Below are 25,968 nucleotides of genomic sequence, written 5' to 3' on the forward strand. Positions count from 1 at the left end.
ACAGAGCGTTTCAATTAAAACCTTCAAAGCTTTTTTAGCCTCTAAGGCATCAGTGGCCCAGGAAAGAAACAGTGTAAACAGAGCTTTAAATCAAGAATGGACTCTTAAAAGTTCATTCTTCCCACGGGCAGTTGTAAATTAGGTTTGACCAACAATCTGCCTGGCTTATTATCGGATCTGATATTCAGCATTTTTGCGAATCCATTCACTGAAAAATGTACAACTTCAGCTCTGATAAAGCATGCAATCTCAAAAGTCTGAAAAGTAATTCTGAAAAAGTAACTATTAAAGTCATAAATAAATGTAATATAGTAAAAGTAAAATATTTGTCTTCAAAATGTAGTGAAGAGGAAGTACAAAGTAGCAGAAAATGGAAATATGCAAGTAAAGTACAACCCAACTCAGTATTTCAAGTTCTTACTTTGGTAAATACTTGAGTAAATGTACATATTATAGTACTTGTAAAGTATTTGTTACACCATCACTGATTTGAACTATATCTTGCACACATCACCTTTCACCCTAATTTTTCCAATAACTTGCAGCTTTCTTGTCATGTCGAAGACATGAAAGGAGAAGTGGCGACCAACAACAGCATGACAGGAAGCCTCAAATGAACTCCCAGGTGATCGAAAGAGCTAAAAATGTCAGAAACAAACCAGGGGACAAATTGAGAAATGAGGTTGGCATGGAGAGGGAAATTAGCGTGTGGATGGACTGGGAAATTCTGAGAAAGTGGGCCAAACGACTCGGTCACCCCTGGGAGCCATCAGTCAGGCTGACACATGCATGCTGTGTAATACGAGTGGAAATTCTTATAATATTTATTCTCACACAGCCATGTCAGCTACTGTATAGTGCTCTCCTCCCCACACTGGAATTCATGCTAAGCTGTTTCAGTGTGTGTGCTGTACTGGGGGTTTAAGCACACACACATTCAGTCACACACGGAGTTAATCTGCCGAGCTGGATCTCTGGCAGAGGACACACAGATAATCACTCACAGCCAAAATACACACCGAGCTCACAGTATCATCAAAATATGCTGTGTGGAGGACTGGCATTTTTCTGGGGGGGTCATCTGACATAAATCCAGAAAAGGGGCAGTCTTTCCTCTATTATATAAAGATCGTTTGTACTGACGAGCTGGAAGTCTGCAGATGCACAACTCAGCAATGCAGTGTTTATTTTACAATTGCCATAAATAAACTCAGTGGAACAACTGTTTCAAAAGGCGCTAACACAATTTCTTTACTTATTGTGAGCATTAAGTGTGAAGAAAAAAAGACAACCCTCTTGTCTTGCACCAATAACACAGTTTCACAAAAGCCCCAGGGAAACGAATAATCCAATTAGTCCTATTCCCTGTCTGCACACCCTAAATCACCACCTGTAAATGTTACTCAAACTCATTGGGTGGTGGCTGATTGCCTGACACCTTGATGATTTACACATGGGTTACATAAGGGCATCCAAACCACCGCTCCTCTGAAACCTCAGTCCCACAGCCCCACCTCGTCCTGCCTGTCTTTTCTCGAGCACAATGACTCACTGTTTTTTAACCTGTCTCCTCTCTGACACGGTGGCTCACCTTCGTTCTGCTCGAACTCATCCAGCACCTTGTCCAGATTGAAGGCCTCGGCCTGGAAGTAATTCTCCATGGGTCAGAAAGCTCCACCCTGCCGACAGCCGTGTGAACCTAAAAGCAGGGAGAGCGTGTCTTTAATACTAGATTGGTTCACATTTCCATACCGTATGCAGATATCCCCGGCAGCATGAATCATATCTCCTTTCTCATATCTTTGTCCTCTACTCGCTTTAATATGATTTGTTTAAGTAGAAATATTCCCTCTGACTCTGTTTCACTCTTACTTCTCATTTCCTCACTTGCGTGTTCGCTCTGGGGTCACAGAGATAATGAAAGGGAGGTATAGGTATGGGTCAAAATGTCTTTTATGATTATGAAGGTTACGGAGTGAATTTTATGACAGGATATGAACTCAAATTCTCTACATTTTAAGAAAAGGTGATTCTGGATTTTTTTAACCTTCTCCTTAAAGCCCCCCTCCAGTCAAAATGTGTTTTTCTTCTTGTTCCTAAAGTTGAATGTTTGAGCTTCACTGTGTGGAATGAAGTACGTGCGCATTTTGACACTAGAACACACATGCAGCCGCTGGAAGTCCACATTTTCTCTGAGCTTACTGAAAATTTGATATTAAGAGACGGGCCTATGGGCATGATTTGTGACATCACAAACAGTTTGGAAGCTAATCCTGACTCAGTATTCAGCAAACACAAGTGTGATGTGGAAACTTGAAGCCTCCAGTGCAGATACACTGAGAATTGACTTTACAGTGAAGTAGGAGTGGAGTCATATGTTAGGCTGAATGATCAAATGTACGATGCAAATGTTCCTTTGCAGATAATGATCAGGGTTGATAATTTCATTTCATTTTGACGCGACACACGTCTTCATATTCTCTTGCTCTTACATCGACAGCTGTTGACAGTTCTTAACAGTTTTTAACTCCTGAAGATGGTGTGCAAGTCATATCAGTTATATTTAGCCTTGAAGTAGTGCTCATCTGTCCGTCAGTCCTCACCTGCACAGAGGTCCTCCTCAGCAGTCCCAGGCAGTGTTTTTTCTCAGCGGGTTTCCCTCTCAGGTCTCACTTCACCCAGTCTGGCAAGCGCCCAGCGCCCACACCTTAGACATAGAGGGAGACACCATTAAGTACAGAGCTGTACTTAAAGCCTGCTAGTTTTACTATGAAGTGATGCAATGAGTACAGTGGTTTCCTACATGATTATAGTATATAAAACTTTCGATTATAGAAAAGTAGAGCCTGCTAAGTGCTTTCTCTGTGTTTAAAATATGACTTCCTGTGGATGAAAAGTTTATACTCAACACCTGATTTTTATTGGGCAAACAGAGCGTCTCAGATGTGATGGATGCTTTTTTTTTTTGTCTCTCGGTGAAGGTTAAGGCTGTTTTTTAGGAAATTAAAAAACTGCCTTTAAACCACTAGGCAAGGTCAAACCTCACAATTAATTTAGAAATGAAATGTTAAGTCACGCAATTGATCAGTTGCTAGAAAAATAATCAACAACTAAAATGATAATAGACTAATTGCGTCAGAATTTTCTTCAAGCAAGAATGCAAAACAGTATTTTCACAAATATCAACACAATGAGATTTTGATAAATAATCATCAGTAATGTGGATATAAATGACTAAGTGGATAAAGTCAAGCGTCAGAATGAGTAGAACAGTCTGCAAGTTCAGAAAAAACACATCACTTCACTGTAATTCAGCCTCTAAACAGGAAAAGGCTACACATATGCCATTACAGGACATACAGGTATCCAAAATCTAAGACGATATAGTCTCATATCGCAATAGTGATATAATATTGATATTGTCCAGTCCTACTTTGGGTTTTCAACTGTTGGCTGGATAAAACAAGCAATTCAAAGACTTCACCTTGAGCTCTGGGGTATGTTGATAGGCATTTTTCACCATTTTATACAGAAAATGATCATTTGATAATGAGTTGCAGCCCTTCTTTTTAACCATATGATACACATGAATGTCAAAAGAAGAACAGAACCACATCCAAAGTTACATGTCCACCCTTCACGCCGATGATAAAACAGAACATCATTTTCAAACAAATGTAGGAACCAATTGATAATACAGTACGTCTAGCTTATCATGTGTTTTGCACATTATCATACACAGTGAGATGTCATCCATCCAAGCTTGAAAAGGTAATCAGAAGCATGAATAGAAAACAGCTGAAGCCTGAATCACTGCACAGTAAACCTGCACAGTCTGTCCTTGCGGATGAGGGGACCTTGGAGTGAGGATGTGATGGCGTGGGGCGTGAGGAGTGCGTGTGTATGTGCGGCCATGTGTGTGTGTGTGTAGGGCAGCAAATGAGTAACAGCCAGGCTGAACTTCAGGGTCATTCTCATAAGGACAAGAGCGACCAGGGATTACACCAGAGACCAGATATTCCGCAGAGCGAAGGCCTCAGAGAAAGGAGCAGAGTCAACACATTTTCCGCTTAGTTTAAGGTGCAAGCATGGGCACGGTGTCAGCACAAAAACAGTGAAGGCACAGGACAGGAGAGTGTGTAAACATGTAGTGTGTACCGTGGGGTCAAATCATTTCTGCCACGAGGCTGAGGGACAGTGCTGCTATCAGAGCCGAAAATACAAAATTGCACCGACTACAAAAAGGCTTCTTTAAATTTTAATAATCCACCAGTGAATGAAACAAAGAAAAAGTCCGTAAATTGTTGCAAACCTTTAAGCAAGCACTGTCCAGATGGAGAATGGTGACTCAGTTTAGACACAACTCACACCAAGTGACGTCAACACTCCATCAATACAAAAATTAACTCTGCTTGCTAGAATAAATATAAGCTGCGACATTTCATTCAACTATTTCATATAGCAGGTGACAGTGATTCAATCTACCACCAGTGAATGAAACCTTTGGATGCATGTTGCAAATCATTGCAATCACAATCTTACTTGTTTCAGCCTGTATACATTTTTGAATGTTGTCAGGTAGGCCAGATGATTTTGTAATATCGCATCCAACTACTTTTATGTAGATCAATATCACTGATACATGCTGAGTATCATTTAAACTTTAGCTATACTAGGCTGCTCCATATGCGATCTTAGTTTTGGTGCAGATTTTAAAATGATACTTTTCTTCATATCTCAGAAAAATAGAGATCTGTTTTTCACATTAAATGTTGTCTATAGATAAGCAGCCCTATGAGATCCTTGCCTGAATAAAATTATCTGTATAATAACAGAAAAAACACTTGTTTGGGCATTTTATGCCTTCCTGAGCGAGTTGATAGCAGAGAGATGACAGAGGACAAGAGAGACAGAGAGAGAAAGAAAGAGAGAGAGAGAGAGAGATACGGGAAAAGACATGAACTCAAGGACCCAAAAAAATCAGCTCTACTCATCATCACATTGCATTCATTTATTTACAAGAAATATTGAAGCACAATAAATATTAAAGTCCTAACTAACTGAAAAATGAATCCAAATATCACTGAAATCAGACTATGACCATGTGCAATATCCAAATCGCAAAGACTGTAATTTTTTTGATACAGATAAAACGTATGACAATATAATGAATTAGTGTAGTGCTGCGGAGATGCTCTGGCTGACAAACTTGTTTTTCAGATGCTTGCTCGGTAAAGACCCCAACAAATGTCACATCATTATGATTTCAACTTTTTTTTTTTGTGAAAATGGAAAATGTGTTGATCAGTCCCACTAATCATGAATCACGTTGCAATCATAATGTCTATATATAAATGTATCGCAATATGATTTTTCCCCCATATTGTGCAGCCCTAGTCCTAAGACTCAATTAGTTTCTTGTGACATCAAGCATTTGCAACAGGATCAATTAACATGGCAGGCATTGATGAGGACACATGAGCAGTAGTATCACATGTCTCACCAGGACAAAAGGATAAATACAGTCAGCTTTTTTTTTCTTTTTTTAAATCGACCAGAAAAAGCTGTAACTAAAGAGTTCATGATTATCTAGCTTGGGTGGAGTAAATTATCTTCACGTCACCTGAACCAAGCACAGGATCAGCAATGGGAGCGACATCCAAAGTTTAACCTCATCCACCCTTTTACTTTAGCAGACAGGTTTTACTTCAAACTGGATGAAAAGCCTGCCTAAATCGCCTTGCACCATAAGAGCCTGAAAAGCTCCAGTTGACTGCAGGACAGTCTACACAAAACACACAAACACATATGAACACACACACACAGATACGCCTCCATGAGGACAGGAGCCTGTCCCTGATTAAGATTTAATTACTCTGCAGAGGCATTGAATAATGCATCTTTAGTCAAAGTGCGTAAAGGAGTTGTATTTTTAGACATGTAAACTTGGGGAGATGCTCTAAAGGAGACATATGTGCATGAGAGAGTGTGTCAGTCAGAGAGCCTGTACAACTGAAGGAAAACAGTCCAGCAGCTAAATGATGTGTACAAACATGTTCAAACCCTTCAACTAATGATTGATCAAAACAATCAGACATAAGATATTACATGAGGTGTGGCCTGAAGTCAATCAAGACTATCAAAACTGTCCATGGCAGTAGAGCTCACCTGACTGGTTGGTCTGATCCATCTATAAACTATTTAACTGACAAAACTAGTCAGCCCATAAAATTGTCTCATATTGCTTCTGAATTTGACAAACAGCCAAAAAAAATAAAAATAATATCTATATGAAACACTGCAAAACAAGTGGTTCTCTATGTTTGTGAGGCTGTAGGTTTAATATTTTTAGCCATGACGCTAGTGCCACAGCTCTAGGGATGGTAATATTGGTCAGTCTATCTACCACTTTTGTCCAGACCAAAATATCTCAGCATCTCTTAAATAGACTGCCATGAAACATGGTACAAATATTTATGTTGTCTAGAGGATGAATCCTACTGACTCTGGTAATCTCCAGTAAATTGAGATTTGTAATTCACAGTTTATGTCTCAACAACTACTGGATGAAATTGTACCGGTTACATGTGCAAGGAAATAACAGTTAATCTTTATTAACTTAAAATCAAATTTAGTACACATTGTTAATGTGTCCAGTGTTTTGGTTTATGGATAGGCCTGCCATGATATCTACTTATGTTGGATGATATATTGTCCCAATAGTAATTGCGATAAATTATATCATTATCGGTTTAAGACCATTTTATACCACTGATAATAATAATAGTACAATAATGCAAATACAACCTTTTAAAGAGCAATGAACCTTTAATTCATAGGAATATTCAGACGTTGGATTTGGAAAGTGAAACAATGTTAAAATATCCTGATTAAATAGAACATGAATAAAAGACAACCACACAACCAAAACAGTAAATTAAATGGATACAAATTAAATATAAACCCAATGGGCAATATCGATAATTTGATAACAAGATATGAGCGATAACATATGTGCGATCAATTGATAATGTAATTATCTAGACAAGCTTTTTAATGAACATATACCCGCAGAACTAATTAGTTACATCAGTCGCAGCTGCACTTTGTGTTTAGTGAGAATAGGCTAATTTTAACATTGCTAATGAAATGTCAGAAAATAGTTTTTAAAATGTCCATCACATAGGTCCAATGGGACTTCTTCAATTACTTCTTTTGTCCAACCAACAGTCCAAAACCCATTCATTATAAAATGTGGCCTTTTTCATTTGTGTGTCAATACAACGAAAGTAAACAGCATAAATGAAAAATGGTAAAACACAAACAAGGGTCATAAGTCACATATGATTTTGAAACATGATTGAAAACAAGTCCTACGTCTCTATTCTATTTTTAAATCAAGCAAACTGCAGTTGATCCCCAGTCACTGTGGCCATGCTCCAGCATTTTTCCAGCCTCCAGTGTAAGCAAGACATGCTAATAATGAAATGGCCTCACAGACTACTTACACGATAAACCATGCCTGACTGGACATCCTGTCATGGCAGCGAAATTAAATAAGACAAGGGCATAAACAGTGAGGAAGCTCAGACTAACTGGAATGCTACAATAGTTCACCAAGTCCTCTCTGTCAGAACAAGACCGACTCTGTTTCCTGTTGTTGTTTCCTGTGAGGGCGGCTGCATACACTTCCTCGACAATCAAGTGGAATTCCCTTACAACCATTTCTTATGTAATATATGTATATTATATATATATAAAAACATTTTGAATCTGGTTAAGTTGAATTATACTTCCCATCCTTTCTTGCAAGAGGATGGTGTTTTCTATTGCACTCACACATTAGGGCCTGGTGTTATATAAGAGGCCCTTTTCACAGCGTATATTTGGATTATCACCGCAAGGAAACTACAGGTGCAATATCATTAACAATGGTATAACAGCATTTGAATGCACAATTAAGGATTGTGGGAGTGTACATGCTGCCTCACTGGCATGGGCGGCTTCAATATCCCATCATTATTGTTAACAAATCCACCTGTGCTTCTCTTATAGCCCTTTAACACTGGACAAAAAAAACACTAACACCCACGAAAAGCTGGCTTTTTTTCTTCAATGAGAAAGGGTACAATCTGGAATCATTCCCAGTTCAAATGAGTCTGCAACAGTCACAGGTTTTAATCGGCAGTGACAGAAACGTCACACCTGGGTGGACACGCTCATTTCCGCCCCTTTTACAGCATCCATTGAAGTTTTGGATGTTGGTGGGTAAATACTTTTCCATCCATCTCCAATCAAACAGTGCTTGATCATCGTTTAGTCGACAATGATTTTGAAAGAGAGACTGCCTTAAAAGATTTCGAAAAGTAATCACAGCAACCCCTGTCAAATGTGACATACCAGAAAACAAAATAAAAAACAAACGTATTACTTGTAATAAGAAAAGGTGTCAATCCCCTATTTTTAGCAGGTTTATCTTCATTTAAAAAAAGCCTGCATATACACACTTATTTGGTGTACAAATGGTTTCAATGTGCCAAGTAAAAATATTTGTCAAGAAACTGCAAAAAAAAAAGCTGCGGCAAAATTTATAAAGCCATTCAAGATTAAAATTTCAGTCCTAAATACAGCTAAATTTAGAGAGTGACCTAGATTTCTTATTCAAATTAAGAATAAATGTACTGCATACAGTAAATGTTCCTAAGTGTTCAGACTTGGTCTCTGCTCGTCAAGGATTTAAGAGAGCATAAGAGGCATCATAACCAGCTGTCGCCAGACAGTGGCATACAGAGAGTCCACACTCTTGAGTTGCCAGCAATGAAAAGATGTTTTGTAAATAAAGGATGATATAAACATATAAAAGGTGTTAGTAAGTTAAGGTGTGAATACAATCAATACAGTAATTCTTCCTAATGCACATACAAACCAAGAGTATAAAAAAGTGAAATAATTATCAACAAATAGCAAATGAAGCTTATTACAAATGTATGAAACATTGCCATTGTCTGTTAAAGCTTAGGCATTATATTTTTGCTTTCATTTTGAACTTAACACTATTGTATTAAACACTAGGTGTGTAACAAAATAATCTCAGCTCAACGTACACTTTTATCTTAGTTTCAGTCACAGTTCAAAGTCTGGTTAACTGGATCAGGTGTGGCCATGGTGAAGAGAAGACCATATGATCTGCTTGTAAGATATTAAATTAAGATTATTCAGTTGCACATACTGACCCCAAGGTCAGGAATGAACTGTAATGCTCAAAACACAAGTTCATTATAGAGACATATTTATATAAATAATGTCTCGGTTATTTTTCTAATTTTTCAACATACACTACTCAAAAGTCAGTTAGGGATACTGGGATATGGGTGCATATATTCATGTGCATGGATATATATGCAATAAAAGTCAAATGAAATGTGTCACATTATTTTTGGGGACCAATAATATTCACAAAATACAAATTCAGATATGTCACAGAATAAACAATCAAGTGAAACACTAAAATACCCCAATATCCCTAACTAATTCTGAGGAGTGTATTGGCAACAAGTATCATGGGCAATGTGTTTTAAGCTTATTCATTGCATATGTTACAATGAGTGATGAGGAGGAGGCTTTCAACGGGATTAATCATGTCAAGCTGTGCATTAAATGAATGGTGTGACGCAGCCCTGACGCATAACCTCCTGGAGGCCTACTGCTACTACTTATTCTATCATGGAGGGTGTTTGGGTAGACGTCACTGTACTCCTCTGTTTACAACATCTGGGTATCCTTCAATCAGCACTTGAGATGATGCTTCGATCTTGTCTACAAGTATGTAGATATTTTGCAAAACATACATGTCCCTCTGCATTTAGGCCTCTCATTCACACACAAACAGCGTTTACGTCACTAAAACGCCTTCTAAATTGCAGATATTTTCAGAACTCCATTTTCTGTGTGGACAAGTTTTGAAACAATGACATCACAACTACAATATGCACATGCCCATTGCTGTTTTGTGTGTGCGCATGCACCTGAAACAACAACAACAACAACGGCAGACAACAAGTTTGTATGGCACCAAAGTAAATTCTTCCTTAGCACAACCAAGTCTAATCACAACTTGACGATCTTTTACAATAATTTTTATTCGAATAGAATAAACTCGCTCACCATGCATGCTCAGAATGTGTTTGACATATCGTTGGCATAGACTTCATCATTTTGCATTCCGTTTTATACAGAGATACTCTGCGAAAACAAGGTTATGAAAGAAGGCCGTAACAACAGTTACTTAGTGTGTAACTAAGATTGACTACTAACAGTAAAATAGCTTTAACAATAATATGTATAAATAGTGTTGAAACAACTTTTTGATTTGAGTCTATCAACCATTAGTTATTGTTTTTCAAATGGGACAGATAGTAAATTGAATATATTTTAGTTCAATTATAGGATTATAGCTGCAACAAATAGTCAATTTACTGTTTGGTCGATCAACAGAAAATGAATTGTCAACTATTTACTACATAGCATGGATCAGCTAGTCAATGAGATATGTGAAGCTTGAAAACATAAGTAAGAGGACATTAACTACAAAAAATATCTACAGTTTGCTGGAAAAATGGATTGTGGACGCCTTCAATATCGATCACATATAAAATCATCAGATCACCCCTTATTACAGCGTTATTCACTAAATGATTGATGATTATTCAGGAAAATAATAGACACAGACGAAAATAAGGGTTAGTTGCAGCTCCATTTTGAACTGCTGGTTAAATAAAAACAAGCAACTTGAATAGCTTTGGGCTCTTGGAAATTAGAAATGTTCCACTACTTTCCAAAAACTTTATTGACAAAATGATTAAACAATAGGGAAAAAAATTGTTAATAAAAATAACTGTTAGTTGGAACTCTACATTTACAGCAGCGTCATGACTCGGCGGGGGGTTTTGGATCAGAGGAAACTCTCCTTATCTGCAACTTCTCTTTATGAAAGTGATAATGGCTGCATAATTTGTAAATAGACGTTTCCTTGTAAATAGAAGTTTCTGTACTGTTCCTTTTTTTGTGGTGCTACAAATTTCCCAGCTCACATCCTGATAAACACTGTTTTTAGATCGAGCCGTGCTCCAGACGCCGTCTACTCAGGGTGAACACAGGAAACCTCAAATGATCACTTCCTCTCTTTAAGAATGGACTGACATCACTTTCTAACAACATGATCGCATGACTGAGACACATTATTATGTAATGATTAACGCCCTGACTGGGAGTACAGTGGGAGTTGTCCTACCTCCTCCAGCAAGTTCTTTGTATCATAATTTCCAAATACTGTGAGAGATTTGAGACATTAAAGCAAACAAATAAAAGAAAACATGCCACAGGTTTGTTTCCTCCTAAAGGTCGCACTTTCTGAAAAAAAGATAATTTCTTTGACAAGAGAGGTTCAGAGGGAAAATCCATTGAGAATTGAAGAAGGAGAGGTAAAGTAGAGTAGCTGTCGTCCTGTTACAAAGAGCTGCTCTGCTTCACAGCAAGTGTCAAAAGCTATTATGATCTTCTTTTTCTCCCTTATGTTTTGATCTACATTTAACCACCACAAGACAGAAAAAAAGCAGCAAAAGGAGACAGGCTGCTGGGCTGCCACCCTGGAGAGACTAATACTTTGTGAAAGCATACAGTAACCTACATCAGGGAAGTCTCTGCACACACGAGAGCCTGTCTTTGCATGGGCGCCTGTTGGATCTATGCAATCAGCTCCCCCCTCCCTGTGTTTTAATGCCACCTGAAGATGTAGTGGGATATCATGTTCTCCTGCTACAGGTAAAAACCCTGATCACATGTCCTGTCTATGTTTCACATTCAGTATGAGGGGATGTCAAGCAAGACCAGACAAGAAAATGATGGGTGTGAAACCACCCTTACAGTAATGTGAATGTGGGACAATACACCATATTAATAATCTGATCTGGCTTTCTCTTCAGGGACAAATTCAAATTCCTCACTGGTCATGATGACTATTCAAGGTGGAACTGGGATGGGCCCACCTCTTCATAAATCCACCTCCAGAGCTTGACTAAGGCCCCGTGACCAAAACGATGAGGTAAATGCAAAAGACATGCCACCAAACCAACTCTCAGGAGCAGATAGATGACCATTAGCTTGGATTATGCAACCATAAGTGGCACTGTGGCTGTGCCTGCTGCCTACAGGCCAAACACAGCCTCAGATGGTAAATATTATTCACAGGTAGCCTGGGTAAACACATGGAGAACTACTCTGTGTTATTAAATGCAGTGGGTTAATCCAGAACAGCTACAAAATCAACACAGTTGGGGTTTGTTTGCACAGGAACTTGGGTATAGTTGTATTAGCTGGTCTGCTAGCTGAATTTATCGTCCACACCAAATCCGCGAAAGGCCACGAGTAAGTTTCCAAAACATTTATCACCAAGTCGACTGGACAACGTGGTGCAGATTTTAAAAAATGGAGATCAATTAATACCGCTGTATAGCAGCATGTTGTATGAGGGAGGTGAAGTAGCTAGTGTTGGTTCCAACGGTTCAGCGGGTAGTCGTGCGCCGAGTGACGGCAGCGACTTGCTGCTCTGACGGACAGTCGCACCGCCGCTGACTCGGTGGGCTGTGTGGCTAACGGCCAGTTATAACGTCCATGACGGGATTTAAAAGCTTCCCTCCTCAGGTTATCTCAGTCCATTTGTCACAGTGTCTGGCTGTATTTTGCTTCCCGCCTCGCTGCTAACGTTTTTAAATGAATGTTTAGCTACAGCTCGCAGTGCACAGGAGAACGTTAACGTGTTGTGTAACGTTAATTGACGTAAAAAAACAAAAAAAAAATAGTGTTACCGTACCACCACCTTTACGGTCCTCCTCACCGTGTTGTTAGCTAAACAAAAACACTAAATACCACAGCACCCATCCACACCGACTTCGGCTTAGTTCACACTTGCCGTTGCAATGGCGGGTTGTAACATTAGAGCAGCAACAGAGCTGTGAAATGTCATGAAAACAATTTCAGTCACTCACCGGAGGAATCCTCATCTTTACGTAGAGTCCCGCGGAGCCCCTCCGTTAGTATCCGTCATACCTAATCGCCTTTGGAAGCTATTTTAGAGTATCCTCGTGTGGACCCTCCGCCGCCTGCTCAACTCACACAGCGCAAGTCGGAAAGTACAGCCTGTAGTCTACCGTAGTTGTGCGACAGCGCTCAAGGATCCCTCCCCCAAGGTTTAATATCGGGAAAAATAAGGAGCAACGTCAAGACAACCGCGATGGAAATCCCGTACTTCCGGTGATATATTTCAAAATAAAAGTCCTACTTTGAAACTTGTAGCTAGCCCCACTGCATTTAAAGGGCAGCTCCACCAAGTTTACACATTAAAGCGTGCTTATAAGTGCTTCTACATATGTGAAAAAAGTAGAATAAAGAATAAATTGTTAGTGATGTCACTCAGTGGCTAAGTTGCATTGTGGGTAATGTAGGCAGCAGGTTTTTGAAAAGCGGTCCACTGGTCTACCATTACACTCCACTAACACTCATTATGGACAGCTATTATTCATTTATTATTTATTTATTATTATTTATTTAACACCGAAAAAACATTGACGACGTATATTCATTTACAAGATATAAAACAGCCAATCAATAAAACAATGTTTTATATAGCTAGTAAAAGAAAAGAAAAAAAACGAAAAATACAGGGTAAGTAACTATTGATTTTACATCCAAATGTGTTATACAATTATATAGTTGTATAAATAAATCCAACTTGATGTACATGCAGTTTGTGATCCTCACAGCTGCCTTTTTGTTTTTGGAATTATGGATATTTTTTAAATGTTTATACTTACCACTGTGTATTTTATATATTGTATGACTTTACTTTATTCTTAGATTCTCTAGAGTTATCCATGAGCTTTTATTTTCAAAGCGACACCCCACAGTTTCCGGTTTGGTGCAGCTGTCACCGTGTGTCTTGCCGCAGCTGTGAACGGTTCAGCTCATCCCGCTCTGCACTGTGGTCCAGCCGCAGCAGCAGCAGCAGCAGCAGCAGCGGCAGGGACATTTTGGCTCAAACCGGGCTGAAGGTGGTGTGTTGAGCCCCGGGGCGGGTCCGCAGCTCCGTCCCGCTCACGGCACGACACCCTTGAGCCAAAATGGCACACTCATCCCGGGTAACCTTGTCAGAGCTCCCCCTCTGCCGCTCAGACTGACAGCTGCGGCCCATTGATCAGCACGATGCAGCAGAGGAGCGTCAGAGGTGATCAATGAAACGGGATGTGACAGTGATGTGTACAACCCACCCAAACTGCTGACCCCTCCTAATTTACACACCAAATTGTTGCTGATGAAAATCAAGCTGATACCAACCTTTATTTCAAGACTGATTCATAAGTGCTATATAAATAATCCACAAAGACCCTTGACCTTACCTGAACCCAAGGTGATGTAATGAAATAACTCAATTACTGTGACCAACAGACACAAACTAATTATTAAATCAGAGATAAAATACAATAGACAGCAATCCATCACCTTTGTAAGGTTAAAACAGCACATTGTTTGGTTTTGTATTTAATAAATTACAATTTATTTACAGTGGTGGAAAGTATTTACTCAGGTGCTGTATTTTAATGCAACATTAGACGTTGTACTTACATGTAATATCGACTGCTCTCACAACCTTTACTTAAAGTAACAGTTCAACCAAAAAGGGAAATTCAGTCATTATCTCCTCACCCTCAAGCTGATGGAAAGTTAAGTTTTGTAGTCCACAAACATTTCTGGAGCTTCACAGCAAAACAGCACTGCAGCATTCTCCTGAACGACTAAAGCAGCTCAGGACTTGTTTTACAACATCTTTTAAAATCAATTTGGGATCTCAGCGCTTCAGGAGACTTGGTTCATGCCAGATGAGCTGCATCGAGCCATTTCATGTTTTCTGTTGTTTTTGACGGGTGGGAGGGTGAGTAGATAATGACTGAATTTTCATTTTTGAGTGAACTTATCCTTTAAAAAGGGGCTCCATGAAACTTCTTTGTTGTGCTGGAAGCTGGTCTCTTGTGGACTCGTTTTATAAACCAACGTTAGCTACTGTTACTGTTTGGTTAGCTACCCTAGCCCACTGAGAAGAGGCAATAAAAGTGATTTATGCATGTAAATTGCTGCAAATTGTTACATAAAGCCCCTTTAAGCAAAGTTATCCAACTGATAGATGTAAACAGTAGTCGTTTTAACTTAACTCAGTGTAGTTTTAAAATGTAAATGTGGTTGTTTGCAGTGAAAATGTATCTTTATTTACCCTCCAGACTTCTGTTACACACCAGCTCAGATATCTATGAATTCAAGGAAGTGTAGAGGAAGAGGCGCTCTGTCGGGCTTCTCATAAGCTTTTTGTTCTATTTATAAAACGTGCATCAGTTACAAACTTTACATATAAAAGGAAATACAATACTGCTATTCCCCATTAGCTGTGGACATGAACTCTTCTAGCGGCCAAAACAAACAAATATGAGGAATCAAGTAGACAAAAAGGACAAACATTAATAGCCCAAAAATGTTTTATTAAATTCATAAATCACCACTATACTGTAAAGTGAATACTTCATTCACTTTAATATACAATCTCTTAAATACTAGCCATGTTTAACCATGTAGAAAGCTTAGTTGAGTCCTTGTTTCTCGGCGTGTCCACAGCCTACTGAAATCAAAACCCTCTGTATCTGCGTGTTGTTGTTGTGTTGTTGTGGCAGGCTAACCCGAAGTGGTTCACGTCTCCGGAGATGATGCATTGCACCTTTAACAACCGTTTCCCCACAAGAGGAAATGCCCTTTGTGAGTCCGTAAGGAGGTAACGAAAAAATAAAACGGTTGACGGAGGAAAAAACAGGATTCGTCAGTTTGCTTCATTCTTTGAGGCTTCATCAAAGTTCTCCACAAGATCTGTAAGAGAGAAAACAAAGTACATCAAGACGTTGCTTGAGAGCAGACGCAGTGTTTGATGAAAGTGACACTGGCAATTTGTGAAACAATTAGCGAGTGATTTAATTCTTTGTTTTCAAAAAACATCTTTATATCTAACAGTCTGGAGCCAGAGAGTTGATATAAACCTTTTGAAAACAAGGATGCAGAGGAAAGTCCTTATTGGCTTGGCTGACAAAATAGAAACCACCCCAAACAGATGTAGTGTATCATATATTTTGGAAATAAATCCTTTATTCAATCTGTAAAGATGACCTTTTACAGAAGGATTAGCATTGTTTTATTATAAACCGCAAAAAGCACAAGGAGAAACACTTTAAATTATCTTTATAAATGAAAGCACTGATTATCTACCTGGTACATCGTCATCCTCTTCTTCTGCAATCTCCTCCTTGACTGCTTTCATGTCCATGGCTGCAAAATATATAAAGTGAATCAGGAGTGAATTAAAAAGTCGAGCAGAAAATTGGCAACAGAAAGTTTTGTGATAATAACTGCAGACTTAAGTTAACAAAAGGTCCCAGTCTTTTTCCACCAAAAGCCTATCATAAAAATGGCATTTTATTATCTGTGGTAGTTGCTCATCAGTCTTCACTGTACAGTCATATCACAAGATTAGTTGTTTTGCCAGGTGGAAAAGCTTTTCCTGTTTCCTGTGTATTCTTTAATGACTTCATTTCCATCTACACGCAAATACCAAGGTCAACTGCTTCAAAGTCAGTCACCTAGAAGCTCAAACATTGTGCTGGATATCTGAGAGGATGCTTTCACTGGTTCATATCTCACAGTCCGGCTTCACCGCTAGATTTCATATATCTGGACTGAAGCTGGTTTCATGTCCAGACTTGAAACCTTGATGACAAATCAATTTAGAGTGGTTGTAAGGTTTCCAGGTCTGGATTTTTCCCGTTTAACAATCACATGAAAAAGGAGACACCAGGGCATTACAATACCGACAGACTGGATATAAAACAGGTAAACCACAGTTAACAGTTTTTCATTTCTGTTTCCAACATTTTATAGCCTTTTCCAACAATGCAGCGGTAAATAAAAAGGATTTGAAATTAAGTTGGTGATCATCATAATGCAAACACATACTTCACCCCTTTAATTTACAGGCTTCATATGTTGCTATTATATATATTTTTCTGTTGGAGTTTTTACTCTATCACAATCTTTTAGTTCTCTACAGTTTTCGTCGCTGCTAAACCAGTTTCTCTGAGTCATATTTACATACTTAATCTCCGCTGGTTCTCCAGTGATTCTAATCAAACAAAATGCTGCTGCGCAAAGCTGTCACACAAATCTGCAGGAGTTCACTGATATGTTGAAGGCAGCATATTCAACTGTGTTTCTGTTTGAAGCAAGTTGATCCATGACTCCCTTCTTTTGATGTCCAGGTCATTTATATGTCAGTAGGGTGTATTGTTTGCCCACATGGAGCTCTCAACTCTGGTCCTGTGGTTGAAAGCATTCATAAAATCTACTGACTTTTCTGTAAAGCCCACATAATACTATGAATATCACTGATATTACACGACCACAGAGGATCCTGACAATGTGACAGTGAGTATTTATGCACATGTGTTGTTGTAAGTGTACTCACATTGCCGTGGGAACTGCTCGGCCAGCTTGCGCAGGCTGGTGAGGCTGTCGGCTCCCAGCTGGCTCAGGATGCCTGGCAGCATCTCTGTCAGCTGTTTGGTCTCAGCGTGGCCCGTGATGGCGAAGGTGTTGGCAGAGAGAGAAGCCTGCACTTTGGGATTGTTGAAGTGGATCACTGTCCCATCATCTTTTATCATATTCACCTGAAAAGTACAAATGAAAGAACCACACAATCAGAATTAAAGCCAATAACCTAATTAATTTTTCTGTGGCATATTAAAGGGTATATAGCAAAGGACACACTGTCTAATAGAGCCTTGGTTTGGATAAAAAAAAAAAAAAAACTACCCAAAAATAAACCATTTACAGGTAAAAAGTGTCTTAAATTAGAGTAACAATTTCAATAATTCACTGTAAGATACAAAAAGTAAAGTAACTTTGTGGGAGCTTTTTGGATTAAAGCTCTCTAAAAATAAACTAGATGACATGAGAACGCTGTCATTAGGCTCTCCCAGTCTTTTCTCTCTTCTCCTCAGGACTCCCAACAAAATAAGTCAAAGCAGTACAAGTGCAGTCAAACAATGACATTAGTTTTCCTTTGATAGCTCACCTCTTCTATCCCTGCGATGTTGTTCACTGCCAGTTTCTTCAGTGAGCCCTGGAGTTTTTTGTCATCAGCTGTCGCTGTCTTGTGAACAACCTTTTTCTTCCTGCGGGCTGTTCCCTGAGGGAAGAAAGAACAGGTGTGGATGTCAAAGAAGGAGTAGAGAGCTGAATTGGGCAAAATGTCAAACACAGTGTAATACCACTGGGTCACATTATTTAAAAAAAAAACAAAAAAAACGTAAATTGTACAGTTTTTCCATTCTATCTTTACTCTTAGCTCTCTAGCTGTGAACTGTGAAGCATGTTCAAACATAAGACTAGAAATAGTTAAGTTGTTTGTTTTTGGTCTTTTTTTTACCCAAAACAGTGTTGATACTATACCGTATGAATGCCATACATTTGTTTACTTTCTTATGCTGTCAAAATAAGTTGAATCAACCTGAATGCCTCCAATGAACAACAGTGAATGAAGCACTACATGAAACAGTAGGTGCTCCTGATGCACTCGTAAGCAAAATGCAGTAATCAAGAAAGGGAAGTGATTACCTAAAAGTCCACATGACACTTAAGTCACCGCTTATTTTAAGTACATAAACTTAGAAAACAGTTGTCGTCATGGCAACACGATAAAATACAAGATTCTCTGTATGTAAAGGGGACTTTTACCACTTAATTTCCACAAGTTTGAACACAGTATTTGGAGGTGTAGAAGTATAAGACATGAATGCCTTCCTTCTTTTGTATAAAGTAACTTTCCATAACTTTGTCTGTGACTAAAATAAGGCATATTTAGAAAGATCTTATACACCATAAATTCTAACTGATAAATGCCCAGGCTCAAAAATTCATGGGTGAGAAGTAACTCTCTCTGTGGCTGCGAGTTACCAACAGTGTGTTCAAATTCAAACTGAGTAAATGTAATTGAATTTGAGAATGTCAATGTGGTGCAGTCTGGAAAAGGGCAAAAGGCCTCGGTCAGAGCAAAAATAACAAATAACGCCACCTAGTGTGTGGCTGAAGACCACACAATACACTTGCACAAAGCCACAGAGGCCACAGATGAATGTCCCCCATAAAGGGAATGCTGAGGTCAGGAGGACAGTGCTGACAGATGCTGAATGCCATCACACTCCTTAAAGTGAGCAACAACTGAACAAGCAACAGGACACATTTCAACACTGGACATGTAACATTTGTAAAGATTACTGCACTAATAGTGTGACAAGATATTTATTGGTATGTCCAAAAAACAGTAGCAGACTGTACCTTTCCACCTATCCGGACCTGTGCCTGAAGTTTGGCGAGCTTCTCTTGATTCATAGTGTTCTGTTTGTGGAAGAAAAAATAAAACCATTATTAACATGATGATATTATCACGCTTAACATATAAAAGCAAATGACAAACAGAAATTACAGGTTTCACGGGTAAGAAACCATCATGTAGTTTGATGGAGCACGTGATTTCTTGTTGAAACGCATTAGACAGCACACGTTGGGCAATCAGAGCTATATTAATCCTCATTTCCACACATTAGCACTAAGCTAGCAGACAGCTAACAGATCAAATGACAGTTATACTGAAGCCATCCTGACGGTAGACCAACATAAATTAAGTAGATTGATAAAGAAAAGTATCTGGAACCAAATTCCAAAATGACATTAAGCTACGTCTAACGTAGCTAACTGCTAACTAGTTATGTGCCGTTGGGTAACTAGCTAAAAGGCTAATTGAGCTAATATTAGCATAGTGGCTACAGGAATAAGATAAACGAACTAGAATTACAGTTGCTGGCGAGGCAAACAGCGGACTTCGACTTCAAATCAAACGATGAAACAAATCAGCTCAGATGTTAACCCCAAAATGAAATCGTTTTTTACCTTTTAAAAGGAATTAACTGGCAATCGGTTGGACTGTTCTTGCTACTAATGAGGCTGGAGCAGCGCAGTTTAAACCCGCGTCAAGCAGCAGCAATTAAACACACTTCCTGTCAAAAATGTCACAATAAAATCAGTATGACTCACAAACGGTGTATTTAGGACACATACAAGGAATGTATTAACTCGAAAAAGGGTGACATATATGTTGTATTATATTTCTTGGGATTTAATGCGTGAAATACCTGCTAGAGTGTGTTTGTGAAATAATCTTCGGCTTTTAAACTTTTGTTTTCGCGGTAGTTTCCGGTTGTTCTCTTATTTTTCGTTGTCTGACTTGACCAATTAAAGCCGCAGACAGGAGCACGCGGTTATCTGGATGTGACGTAATGCGAACAGCCCTGCTGACCAATAGAAAGAGGAGGAGGGAGGGGCACACACGCAACCTCATTGGACATGACTTTTATTGTGAAATGTCACCGGTTGAACGTCCGGGTCTCAGTTCACGCGAGCAGTCACTGCAGCTATCTTGTAGCCGTTAGCTGTGTGGAAAAGGCCAGTCAAGATGCAAACGTCTCTAGTAAACATCGCACTATTTTCGTCTGTGCAGGTTTTGTTGTCTTTGGCGTGTTTTCAACAGGTTGTCGAGGCAGCCAGCGGGAAAGGTGAGTTTATATTTTGAGTTAATATACATACAGAAGCTAGCATGAGCCGGCTAGCTCCCCGCTAGAGGAGAGCTAGCTGTCTTTGTATCAGCATCCTGGATCCCAAACCTGTGTCCTGGACAGGTAGTTTAATGAGGGAGACTGGGTGTGTTTTGTCATCCAGACATGAATTATTAATCAGCACACAGGTGCTGCTAACACTACTTTACAATCATGCTATCTTATATGAGTTTATGTTAAAGGTTGTCCCGTTGAGACTGCATCAAGATCTTTATTCACCCATAAGAACGTGTATCCCCATTATATTCAGAATATAATCAATATGCTCATATTGTATAAATAACTTTAGAGGTAAATACATTAAACAAATATGAATTAATATGCAGGGGACAAGTTGTAATCATTTACAGGCAATAAAACACTACTTTACAGGTAGGTGTATCAGTGTCAGTATTTTACAGATTACAAGCATAGAAGTATGACTGAAATATGAATGGAAAACAAAGTATTACAGATGCAACAAACGATTATTTTTTATTAATTATTGATTTTGTTTTTGATTATTTTCTAGATTAATCAATTAATCGTTTAGTTAAACTTTTTAAAGTGGAAATAAAGGTCATCCCAGCTTCTCAAAGCTCAAGGTGATGTCTTTAAATGTCTCGCTTTGTCAGACGCAAAACCCAAACATATTTAGTTTAATTATTGTGTTTCATGTGTCAGAATTTCCTGCCATTTTTGCATTAAAAATGATTATAATGATTAACAAATTATCATTATGAGTGATTATTTTTCTATTGATCAGCTAATCAATCAGTTGTCAAATGTCACAGCTCATAATTGTATTAACTGTTTCAAGGGTTGAATCACGCTGCAAGGAGAAAATGAAATGCACTACTCAAAATAGGGGATATCGAGATATGGGTGCATATATGCATGTACATAGATGTGCAATAAAAATGGCGCATTATTTTTGGGGACGAAAAATATTCACAAAACACAAAATAAAAATTCAGATATGTCACAGAAGAGTTCACAGAAGAGTTGTTATCTCCCTTTATATTAAATTACCACCATTCATTTGTGTTTGTCACAGTTTCCTCACAGTTCTTTGTATTGATGTGTATTCAGGGCAGACCCACCCTGTTGTAGAAATATAATACTAGTTACACAATGCTGGTGTGCTCATTAATCCTTTCTCCCCACAGGGTTTGGCGATAACATCCATTGGAGGACGCTGGATGATGGCAAGAAGGAAGCAGAGGCCAGGTGAGTTTACACTTCTTGTCACCTGTTGTGCAAACATTCACCTCGAGCGAGGCCTACAACAGCTTTTAAAGAAATCCTCCACGTCTGCATTTCCACTCCAGACACACATATTGATACCAGTAGCTTGTACTTAATGATTTTTCAATATGAGGCTATAATTATTTTTTACTTCAGTGTCAGTCATGACAATCGAAGTCAGAGTTACTAGTTTCAGTGTTCCCTTGGTCACATATGATCTTAACTCATTTTCTTTACGTGTGTTTGCAATGACAGTGGGCTGCCAATCATGCTCATCATCCACAAGAGCTGGTGTGGAGCCTGCAAAGGTAAAACACTGTTCTTTCTCTTTCTTTATAAAAACCTCAGGTCAGGAACTGTCCTGTCACATCTCAATAAATCTGTTATGTGCCCACTCTATCTGTGTGTAAATTACAAAAAGCCATTACTTAAACAAATCATACATTGTTAAAGTAATGACATTGATATTAAGTCACAGGACCAGTACTTTATTGTGATGATAATCATTATGACTAGATTTGATGTAAATAGAAGATAGTGTCAATAATAATTGCATTGTGTTGCCTTCACAACAGCACTGAAGCCCAAATTCGCTGAATCCAAGGAAATCTCTGAGCTTGCACACAACTTTGTCATGATCAACCTGGAGGTAAGGTCATGTTTATTGTATTTCTCAGTTAATCAGGATTATTATTTTAAATCAGTTGTAAATTTAGGGATGATTGTGCTAACATGAACAAGCATGTACATTATCAGGAGGATGATATTTGTTCCCAGGCTTGTAAATGATAAGTTATCTCCTATTTGAACAGGATGAGGAGGAGCCAAAGGATGAAGCCTTGAGCCCCGATGGTGGATACATTCCTCGGATTCTTTTCCTGGGTACGGAGGGGGTTGAGTCACGCTTCATGTAAACACTGTGGGATTCCTCTGAAAAGACTAATTGCACAGTTATTCTTGAAAAAAATGCTGTCTGATAAGAGTTTCAGTAGGCTGGATTTAAGTTTCACTGGCATGTTTTTGTCTTGGTGACGGTACAGTGAAAAGGCCAAGATGTTGCACTTTTTCAGAATTTCTCAGAGCAAACCACTAATCAAGGATTTGGAAATTAACTGCAATACATACTGGACAACACACAGATAAAAATAATGAAACAGGAACATCCCAAATCTTTACAGATGTGTGTATAAAAGAATAAATAAAAGGTAGAAATAGTCTAGCTTTGATTGGACGAATGAAAAATCAAGCGGCATCAAATATCATGTTTTGTTGTGTAAAATACAACATGGGTGTAGTGTGTAGATATTAAAGAAACGCATCACAGGAATATAATGCCTCAATGTAGACATTTTATATTAAAATACTTGAGAAATGAATGTAACATCAATGTACAGAGCACAAACTAAATTACTTCCCAGATTTAATGGTTCTTTTAGTGAAAAGGCTTTTGTGTTGTTTATCTGCTCCACCTTTTCCAGTTTCCTGAATATAATTTATTGAAAAAGGACCCTCCCCCGAATAACCAATTATTTAATAGACAGAAAATCAATCGGCAGCCAAACATGCAGAAGATTGTCTGCTACCAGATTTTCAAATGCTAATATTAGCTGGTTTTCTTAGTCCTCTTTAATAATAATTGATTTTTGACTGTAGGCTGGACAAAACAAGCAATTTGAAGATATAAAATTGGGCTCTGAGGAGTTGTTGGGAGCATTTTTCATTATTTTCTAATATTTAATCCTAAAAATATTTGTCAAGATTATTTCATAAAGAAAACAATGGCTAGTTGCAGCCCTGTATTGTTTGGATTTTAAGTCAGTCAGCCAGTCATTTGCTGGTTTTCTTAGTCTTTTATAATAATAAATTGAATGGCTTTCTAATTGGACTTTGGGGAGTTTTTACAAGCATTTTTCCATTATTGATAATAATACTTGTCAGATGAATTCATAAAGAAAACAATGACTAATTGCAGCCCTGTATTATTTGGATTTCAGCTGTATTTTGCCCTAACCTTTTTATTTGACTCTTGCAGATCCCAGCGGCAAAGTCCATCCTGAAATCACCAACAAGAACGGAAATCCAAACTACAAGTATTTCTACAGCAACGCAGATCAAGGTAACATCCAGATTATCATCATTTACCTGGAAAATATTATTTTATTGTGCAATACGGCTGCCTTGAGCTCAATGAATATGCAAGTTCCCTTTAAAAGTAGCTGATGGTTTTTGTTCTCTTCCTCTTGCTCAGTTGTGTCTGGTATGAAAGAGGCTCAGGAGAAACTGACGGGCGACTCCTTCAAGCACGGTCACACTCTGGACGAGCTGTGAGGAGGCGGAGGCGGTCATCACGCTGTAAGGGCTACACTTCCTCCACCTGAGGCGGTGCTTCAACACGCCCTGTAACATCCCCAAACAAACCTCCACCTCCCATCCACTATTTACACTCTCACTTAAGGGTGAGGGTCCATCTCACCGACAGAGCAAAGCCAATCATTAGAAACACCTCGATTCTTCAGTTCTACTTTTTGTCCTGTACGGTTTTTTCAACACTACAACTCATGTTCCTGTCACTGTCTGTGTTTTAAAACATGTATATTTGTAACTACTGTTAATTAAATGCCATGTACTGTACCTACTGTCTGTAGAGGATATAACCAACTCAAGCTAGCCAAGTTAACTGTTACTAACTCTCACTTGATGTCTAGAAAATGCCAAGTCTTTCAAGTAATTTGCCTTTTTTGTGTCACCGGACGACCATGAAAGTCTTTATTTGAGAAGTTTTACACTGTAGATGACTGAAATTCATCTTAACCAGTAGAATCATGTTTCACCTCCAACAGCAATGATACTCAGTACTTCCTATTAGACAAGATAATATTTTAACACCCTCAGTGATGTGCTTCCAAAGATCCTCTACAGTATGTTCAATATATCTGTGAATGAATTTACCATGCACTACAGCATGGACTCTGTACTTCTGATTTTTAGTATACACACAGTCTTTCAAATATTATTCATTGAATCCTGCCAATTTCTGTATACTTACTGTAATAGCTGTATCTACATCATTTTTTTTTCTGTTCTGAGTTCTGTGAAGTGACACCACCAGGGCTGCAATTAATGATTATTTTCTCGATTAATCGATTAGTTGTTTTTATTATAAAATGTTGAAAAATGTTGATCAGTCGTCCTCGAGGGTCTTGTTTTGTCCACAACCCAAATATATTCAGTTTACTGTCGTAGAGGAGTAAAGAAACCAGGAAATTTTGACATTTGCGAAGCTGGAATCAGAATTTTGGTTTTTTTCCATAAAAATGACTCAAACTGATTAACAGATTATCAAAATAGTTGGCACTTAATTTAATAGCAGACAACTAATCGATTAATCGTTGCAGCTCTAGACACCACTATTTTTTTTCTTGTCAGCCTTATTAAACTCTTTGAATGAGGGATGAAAACTGGTTAAGTGTCTTGATGTATTTTATACATGTACACAGCCAAGTGTGCAAATAAAGTTTGTTGTACTGAGTTGTTTGTGTTTGTTGTTGTACTGGGATAATAATAGTGGGATAAGGTGTTTAGGAATTTCTCTTGTAATAATTCATGCATGGACAAAAAAAGCAGGCTTACTATTGTTATTATTATTATTATTAGGCTATATACTTTAAAACATAAATGTCACAGATCTGTCCCCCTTCTGTTTCTACCATTACAGCCTCTTACAGCCAGGTGACATCAGAAAAGTCAATGAGGGCTTACTGCTGCATCCTTGTGCTCCCCGGATGGTCCCACTCGCCGAGTGTGGGATCGTTTTTTCCAGCTCAGGTGTTTTCATGTTGGAATGTGGGAGCAACATGGATTTTTCCGCTCAGAACGTTTAAACAACATGTTGACAGCTGTTTCTGGTATTTGAGTGACAAAGAAGAGCAAA

At 38.5% G+C, this 25,968-nt stretch overlaps 3 protein-coding genes across 7 annotated transcripts in view; 1 reads left to right on the forward strand and 2 right to left on the reverse strand.

Annotated features, from left to right (window-relative positions):
* zfyve9a (zinc finger, FYVE domain containing 9a) overlaps positions 1–13,273 on the reverse strand; it is a 33,377-nt gene extending 20,104 nt beyond the window's left edge. For all 4 annotated transcript variants that reach the window (XM_084369748.1, XM_084369747.1, XM_084369746.1 and 1 more), the window contains exons 1-3: positions 13,044–13,273; positions 2,604–2,707; positions 1,592–1,699 (exon numbers count right to left, since the gene is read on the reverse strand). In XM_084369748.1, the coding sequence (XP_084225874.1) occupies positions 1,592–1,661 (70 nt within the window). In that variant the 5' untranslated portion in view covers positions 1,662–1,699; positions 2,604–2,707; positions 13,044–13,273. The remainder of the gene's footprint in view (positions 1–1,591; positions 1,700–2,603; positions 2,708–13,043) is intronic.
* Positions 13,274–15,560: 2,287 nt separating this feature from the next.
* Positions 15,561–20,192, reverse strand: LOC311267027 (transcription factor BTF3 homolog 4-like). 2 transcript variants are annotated; one of them, XM_084369816.1, is made up of 6 exons: positions 20,089–20,192; positions 19,477–19,536; positions 18,215–18,328; positions 17,606–17,807; positions 16,354–16,413; positions 15,561–15,960 (listed from the first exon to the last, which is right to left on the reverse strand). In XM_084369816.1, exons 2-6 carry the CDS (start codon positions 19,528–19,530, stop codon positions 15,914–15,916), a joined length of 477 nt encoding a protein of 158 aa, XP_084225942.1. In that variant the 5' UTR covers positions 19,531–19,536; positions 20,089–20,192; the 3' UTR covers positions 15,561–15,913. The 2 variants fall into 2 exon arrangements, with proteins under 2 accessions (XP_084225942.1, XP_084225943.1); XM_084369817.1 differs by lacking the exon at positions 20,089–20,192 and adding an exon at positions 19,994–20,033.
* Positions 20,193–20,558: 366 nt separating this feature from the next.
* Positions 20,559–25,565, forward strand: txndc12 (thioredoxin domain containing 12 (endoplasmic reticulum)). The gene is made up of 7 exons (XM_084370259.1): positions 20,559–20,750; positions 21,959–22,019; positions 22,293–22,345; positions 22,613–22,686; positions 22,850–22,919; positions 24,070–24,153; positions 24,286–25,565. Exons 1-7 carry the CDS (start codon positions 20,651–20,653, stop codon positions 24,363–24,365), a joined length of 522 nt encoding a protein of 173 aa, XP_084226385.1. The 5' UTR covers positions 20,559–20,650; the 3' UTR covers positions 24,366–25,565.
* The last annotated feature ends 403 nt before the right edge of the window (positions 25,566–25,968 follow it).

Source organism: Pagrus pagrus, assembly GCF_965226575.1.
Source record: "Pagrus pagrus genome assembly, chromosome: 12".
In the NCBI taxonomy this organism is placed as follows: Eukaryota; Metazoa; Chordata; class Actinopteri; order Spariformes; family Sparidae; genus Pagrus; species Pagrus pagrus.

Excerpts from the sequence above, each read along its gene's own strand:
- LOC311267027 (XM_084369816.1), bottom strand. The coding sequence starts at position 19,530 with ATGAATCAAGAGAAGCTCGCCAAACTTCAGGCACAGGTCCGGATAGGT. Across the intron at positions 18,329-19,476 it reads AGGTCCGGATAGGTGGAAAG|GGAACAGCCCGCAGGAAGAA; the intron begins GTACAGTCTGCT and ends TTCTTCCCTCAG. Across the intron at positions 17,808-18,214 it reads ACATCGCAGGGATAGAAGAG|GTGAATATGATAAAAGATGA; the intron begins GTGAGCTATCAA and ends TGTACTTTTCAG.
- txndc12 (XM_084370259.1), top strand. The coding sequence starts at position 20,651 with ATGCAAACGTCTCTAGTAAACATCGCACTATTTTCGTCTGTGCAGGTT. Across the intron at positions 20,751-21,958 it reads CGAGGCAGCCAGCGGGAAAG|GGTTTGGCGATAACATCCAT; the intron begins GTGAGTTTATAT and ends TTCTCCCCACAG. Across the intron at positions 22,020-22,292 it reads AAGAAGGAAGCAGAGGCCAG|TGGGCTGCCAATCATGCTCA; the intron begins GTGAGTTTACAC and ends TTGCAATGACAG.